Below are 6751 nucleotides of genomic sequence, written 5' to 3'. Positions count from 1 at the left end.
TAAGCTATCAGCTATACTAACTTGCCAATATTGCACACGGGTCTACTTTACTGGCTTCCAGAGCCCCACAACTGGGTCGTGGGTCTTTCCAAGCTGTTTGTCTTCATTGTGTTTTTACAGATTGATAGGACACTATCCCATTTGGTTAGGTAGCAATAAAAGGATGAGGATTGAAGTGTAGGTAACTTTTCGCAGGTCAGTTTCTTTCATGCGATTGAATAACATTGATGGATATCTGCAACAGAAAAACTAAACTCATCATGACCAAATGTTAGATCAGATAAAAGAATTATCAGTAAATCCAGATGTCAAACCAAATGTTATATCAGATAAAACATTGTTATCAGTGAGTCCAGATGTCAAACCCCTCTTAATGTTAGTGACAAATCGTTACTTTGGCTTTAATCCCGTACTTTGTAATTTCATATCCACGGTGGTAACGTTAATATCCAGTGGCAACCAGTTTTCATGTCCAATATTTCACCTGTCAACCTGCATGGCTCTTTCTTTGTTTGGAAAAGCAATAGCTAAGGGAGTCAGTCGAGACACCCTGCCCATGTCAGTCAAACAGCTGATTATTACACAATGCAGGGCTGTAGTAAACTGGGACATGCCCGGGCATATCCAACTCTAGCRGCCAACTCCGCACTAAGGGTGGAGGCGGGTGCACCGACGCAGGGTGACCGCTAGGTGGGCGGGTCAAAGCGGTGTGCTCGTCATGCTAAAACATGTTACGGTTAGTAATCTAGCTTCAACCAGACGCCGGCTGCGCCCAATAGCATCCTAGCGTCAACAGTGCTAGTCCTGACATGTCTCTCAGAGCCTATTTAAATCCGGGGGAGACGGGGAAGTAGTTCCTAATGCTACCAGCCGAGCTGAAGCACTTTATGTACAGAATATGAAGGGTGTATTATAGAGGGGGTAGATAAAGAACATCTACTCATTAGTACTTTTATTTATTTAGGTAAACTTGTTTTTGTCTTCCAWAGCTTGTCTTGACATGTATGTAGTTGTATACTTTTATAAGGCATTGCATGTTAACTTGGAAATTAAMATGTATTTTACCTCTACTCTTCGACAGGTGAAAGACAGAATGGCAGAGAATTGTGAGAGAATGGCAGAATGGCATAGAAGTAGTTCCCAAATAAATACGTTGGACAATGAGAAACTTGTAAGTATTAACTTAAACCGCTTTCTCTCTCTCACACTATTTGTCATATTTGTTTACAGTTACATTATTTTAGATTCAATGTTTTTTTGTTTGTGCTGTATTTTCACAGGTACGACCAAAAGAGAAACTGCATATCTTATTACAACAGGCAGGTGCAGACAAAGACATTTTCACGCGTGAAAGAGTAAGACGTGACCTGACAGCTGGCTGTCTTGTTCCTATATCCTGCTGATATAGAACCACTAGTCTTTGGCTTAACTTTAGTTAATCAAGTTATTGTTGCATGAAGCAGACAGAGGAAACCTTTTAAGATCTTCAATAGACATTATCTCCCAGACTTTTCAGTTTCTGTAATATTTTTCTAGTCTCACATTTTTTAAATAATCTTTTAAAATTTAAATATTTGATGTTTTTGAATTTCAAATTGCAGTATATCTTAGCGTTTACTCCTAGAATAGTGGATATTAGTTTCTAAAGGGGGGAAAATCACTGTTAATTTGTCATTAGCAGCCAAACTACTGGTAATACTATTGTATGTGTTTCTGGATTATTCTCTGCATGCTGAATTTACACTAGTTTCAATATTGATTGTCGCTTTCATCAACTAAGCACTGCATAAGGTAGTTGCTCTCAAACATTAGATGGCTTTTGACTTGGTTCTCCGGTTTTCCTATTGGTTCCTATTGGTATGCGGTTTTACCTACTTTAGTTGATTGTCACTCTGGATAACCATGTCTACTAAACTAGAATACAAATGCACTGTCATTTACGAGCTATGATTGGCTAGCAGGCCACCTTGGTTTGAGGACACGTCACACAGCTTTGATGAGACATGTCAGGGGTGGTCTGTCTGTGTGAGAGTCTGAGTCATAGAGAGAGACTGGTGATTATCTTAGTTAGAATGTTAGAGCGTTCAGTCACCTCTGACTCACTGGGTTCTAATGGACCTCTGGATGTCGAACTAGTCTGGGACTCTGTGTTTAGCTCCTTCCTCTCTCTGTTGTTCATCAGGGAGACAGACAGAGTTATCTCAGAGAGAGAGAGAGAGAGAGAGGCGCTCCTCTGATGCAGTAGTTTATAGAGTGTATGGGAGTGCTGAGCGTTTTACTGGTCCACATTGATTGCTGAAAAATGTGTTTACAGTCTGTGTAATCTGCTTTTTACATAAGGAACTGATGCCTTCATGGCAGTGATCAGTCTATCACAATAGCCTCCTGTCAGCTAGAGAAGTATATTGGGTGGAGTCATATACTTTTACTCAGTGCAGTGATCATGTGTCTATCAGTTGCCTGTCTAAATTGTGACCGAATACTCTGGATCAGTATATGGAGGGAGGCTATCCACTAGACTGAGACGGACTGTCTGGATCAGTATATGGAGGGAGGATATCAACTAGACTGAGACAGGACTGTCTGGATCAGTATATGGAGGGTGTCAACTAGACTGAGACAGGACTGTCTGGATCAGTATATGGAGGGAGGATATCAACTAGACTGAGACAGGACTGTCTGGATCAGTATATGGAGGGTGTCAACTGACTGAGACAGGACTGTCGGATCCGTATATGAGGGAGGGTATCAACTAGACTGAGACAGGACTGTCTGGATCAGTATATGGAGGATATCCACTAGACTGAGACAGGACTGTCTGGATCAGTATATGGAGGGAGGGTATCCACTAGACAGACAGGACTGTCTGGATCAGTATATGGAGGGAGGTATCCACTAGACTGAGACAGGACTGTCTGGATCAGTATATGGAGGGAGATATCCACTAGACTGAGACAGGACTGTCTGGATCAGTATATGGAGGGTACCACTAGACTGAGACAGGACTGTCTGGATCAGTATATGGAGGGAGGGTATCCACTAGACTGAGACAGGACTGTCTGGATCAGTATATGGAGGAATCCACTAGACTGAGACAGGACTGTCTGAATCAGTATATGGAGGGAGGGTATCCACTAGACTGAGACAGGACTGTCTGGATCAGTATATGGAGGATATCCACTAGACTGAGACAGGACTGTCTGGATCAGTATATGGAGGGTATCCACTAGACTGAGACAGGACTGTCTGGATCAGTATATGGAGGGTATCCACTAGACTGAGACAGGACTGTCTGGATCAGATATGGAGGATACCACTAGACTGAGACAGGACTGTCTGGATCAGTATATGGAGGTGTCAACTAGACTGAGACAGGACTGTCTGGATCAGTATATGGAGGGTGTCAACTAGACTGAGACAGGACTGTCTGGTTCAGTATATGGAGGATATCCACTAGACTGAGACAGGACTGTCTGGATCAGTATATGGAGGGTATCCACTAACTGAGACAGGACTGTCTGGATCAGTATATGGAGGGTATCCACTAGACTGAGACAGGACTGTCTGATCAGTATATGGAGGGTATCCACTAGACTGAGACAGGACTGTGGTGGTGCAGTCTTATCCTGAGACATTCCCAGGCTTCTTCTCTTGACCTCTGCCTGTACACTGTTTTCTCTCTCTCTCATGTGTGTACGCTGTGGTGTGACCTCTGACCCTGTTCTGTCTATTGTCAGGTGATATTCTACCTGGGACAGTACATCATGAAGAAACAGCTTTATGACATGAAGCAGCAACACATAGTGCACTGTGCTGATGACCCACTGGGGGCTGTACTGGGAGTGGACAGCTTCTCTGTTAAAGAACCACGGTGAGGACACACACACATCTTTTCCATCAAAGAGCCGCACACACTCACACAATAACACACACAGCTTGGGACGGACCATAAACCCCACACACACACACTCCGTTTGCTCGCTCGCGTTGCTCTAATACAACCTCTCTGGGCCTCTAATGCAGCCCTCTACACAGCCTCTATGCAGCCCCTCTACACAGCCTCTAATGCACCCCTCTACACGCCTCTAATGCAGCCCCTCTAATACAGCTCTAATGCAGCCTCTACACAGCCTCTAATGCATCCCATCTACACAGCCTCTAATGCAGCCCCTCTACACAGCCTCTAATAACAGCTCTGCCCTATACAGCTCCTCTGGTTCCTCTAATACAGCTCTGGCCTCTAATGCAGCTCCCTGGTCCTCTAATACACTCTGCTGTCCTCTATCAGCTCCTCTGGTCCTCTAATACAGACTCTGGTCCTCTAATACAGCTCCTCTGGTCCTCTAATACAGACTCTGGCCTCTAATGCAGCTCCGCTGGTCTCTATAACAGCTCCTCTCTGGTCCTCTATACAGCTCCTGGTCCTCTAATACAGACTCTGGTCCTCTCAATACAGCTCCTCTGGTCCTCTAATACAGACCTGGTCCTCTAATACAGCTCCCTCTGGTCCCTCTAATACAGACTCTGGCCTCTAGTACATGCCCTCTGGCCTCTAATACAGACTCTGGTCCTCTAGTAACAGCTCCTCTGGTCCTCTAATACAGACCCTGGTCCTCTAATACAGCTCCTCTGGTCCTCTATACAGACTCTGTCCTTCTAATACGATCTGGCCTGCTAGTACAGCCACTTAATATGCTGTCACTGTTGCATGTGTTGGCTCAGATGTGTACTGATGTTTCAAAAAGAAGTTTACTGATGAGCAGCCTTCTGTTTTGCTAAACAAATGAGATAGTCTGATAGTGAAACCGTTTCACTATGCTAATGTTAGCCTTGTGTGTTTTTTGTTCTTTCAGAGTCCTCTTCGCTATGATCACCACAAAATCTCCTCGCGGTGAAAAATCAAGGTACTTTTAGCTTTCCTTTTGTCACTTCCTATTGTCCTGTAGTTTCTAGTTGATATCATCTTCTCTTTTGAAAAAGCAATTTGTACGCTAGTCAGTTCAATGTATTGGGCTGATAAGACAAGTGAGGAAGTAGTCTATTCTGATTTTTTAAATGTAGATGTTTATTTTTTTCTTTTTAGATCCCAATCTGTCTTCACGGAACCCAGGAGCCAGAGTGAACCGGATAGAGGGCCTAAGGTAAGAAGACCACATTGAAAAGAGCATCTATTCATTGTATTCTATGCTGGACACATTAAACTAAATGGGGGGGGGGGAACAAGGCATGTGGTTGTTGTTATACATTCAGTTGGGGGCATTGCTATAATGTGCGTACTACATGGCAGCTGTTACAAGACGAAACTTTGTCTTTGATCTTTAGTCGTGATATAAAATCTAATTGTTTCGCTGTATTTATTAAACCGAGATTTGAACTATCTGGTCGACTTCGGGTCTTGTAATTAACTATTTTACGGTGTGAGATTTTTGGTTTGGCTTTGTGACTAGTGTTTACAGGGTGGGATAATGTTGTATTGATTATACAGTAGCTGGTACTGTCTGATACTAAGTGTTTAACACAGGGCTGGGATAATGTTGTATTGATTATACAGTAGCTGGTACTGTCTGATACTAGTGTTTTAACCAGGGCTGGGATAATGTTGTATTGAATTATACAGTAGCTGGTACTGTCTGATACTAGTGTTTAACCAGGGCTGGGATAATGTTGTATTGATTATACAGTAGCTGGTACTGTCTGATACTAGTGTTTAACCAGGGCTGGGATAATGTTGTATTGATTATACAGTAGCTGGTACTGTCTGATACTAAGTGTTTAACCAGGGCTGGATAATGTGTATTGATTATACAGTAGCTGGTACTGTCTGATACTAGTGTTTAACCAAGGGCTGGGATAATGTTGTATTGATTATACAGTAGCTGGTACTGTCTGATACTAGTGTTTTAACCAGGGCTGGGATAATGTTGTATTGATTAACAGTAGCTGGTACTGTCTGATACTAGTGTTTAACCAGGGCTGGTATAATGTTGTATTGATTATACAGTAGCTGTACTGTCTGATACTAGTGTTTAACCAGGGCTGGGATAATGTTGTATTGATTATACAGTAGCTGGTACTGTCTGATACTAGTGTTTAACCAGGGCTGGGATAATGTTGTATTGATTATACAGTAGCTGGTACTGTCTGATATACTAGTGTTTAACCAGGGCTGGGATAATGTTGTATTGAATTATACAGTAGCTGTACTGTCTGATACTAGTGTTTAACCGGGCTGGGATATGTTGTATTGATTATACAGTAGCTGGTACTGTCTGATACTAGTGTTTAAACCAGGGCTGGGATAATGTTGTATTGATTAATACAGTAGCTGGTACTGTCTGATACTAGTGTTTACCAGGGCTGGGATAATGTTGTATTGATTATACAGTAGCTGGTACTGTCTGATACTGTGTTTAACCAGGGCTGGATAATGTTGTATTGATTATACAGTAGCTGGTACTGTCTGATACTAGTGTTTAACCAGGGCTGGGATAATGTTGTATTGATTATACAGTAGCTTGGTACTGTCTGATACTAGTGTTTAACCAGGGCTGGGATAATGTTGTATTGATTATACAGTAGCTGGTACTGTCTGATATCTATAGTGTTTAACCAGGGCTGGGATAATGTTTGTATTGATTATACAGTAGCTGGTACTGTCTGATACTAGTGTTTAACCAGGGCTGGGATAATGTTGTATTGAATTATACAGAGCTGGTACTGTCTGATCTAGTGTTTAACCAGGGCTGGATAA

The 6751-nt window shown here is 42.5% G+C and overlaps 1 protein-coding gene across 1 annotated transcript in view; it reads left to right on the top strand.

Moving 5' to 3' along the window:
- Positions 1 to 727: 727 nt before the first annotated feature.
- Positions 728 to 6751, top strand: part of mdm2 (MDM2 proto-oncogene) — an 11353-nt gene continuing 5329 nt past the window's right edge. The window contains 7 exon segments of the mRNA XM_070442188.1: positions 728 to 964; positions 1082 to 1171; positions 1281 to 1355; positions 3738 to 3871; positions 4854 to 4875; positions 4877 to 4904; positions 5084 to 5141. Of these exon segments, the coding sequence (XP_070298289.1) occupies positions 1094 to 1171; positions 1281 to 1355; positions 3738 to 3871; positions 4854 to 4875; positions 4877 to 4904; positions 5084 to 5141 (395 nt within the window). The 5' untranslated portion in view covers positions 728 to 964; positions 1082 to 1093.

Source organism: Salvelinus sp. IW2-2015, unplaced genomic scaffold (genome assembly GCF_002910315.2).
Source record: "Salvelinus sp. IW2-2015 unplaced genomic scaffold, ASM291031v2 Un_scaffold6537, whole genome shotgun sequence".
Lineage (NCBI taxonomy): Eukaryota > Metazoa > Chordata > Actinopteri > Salmoniformes > Salmonidae > Salvelinus > Salvelinus sp. IW2-2015.
Note: the sequence above shows the minus strand (reverse complement) of the source record. Positions and strands in the feature narration are given on the sequence as shown.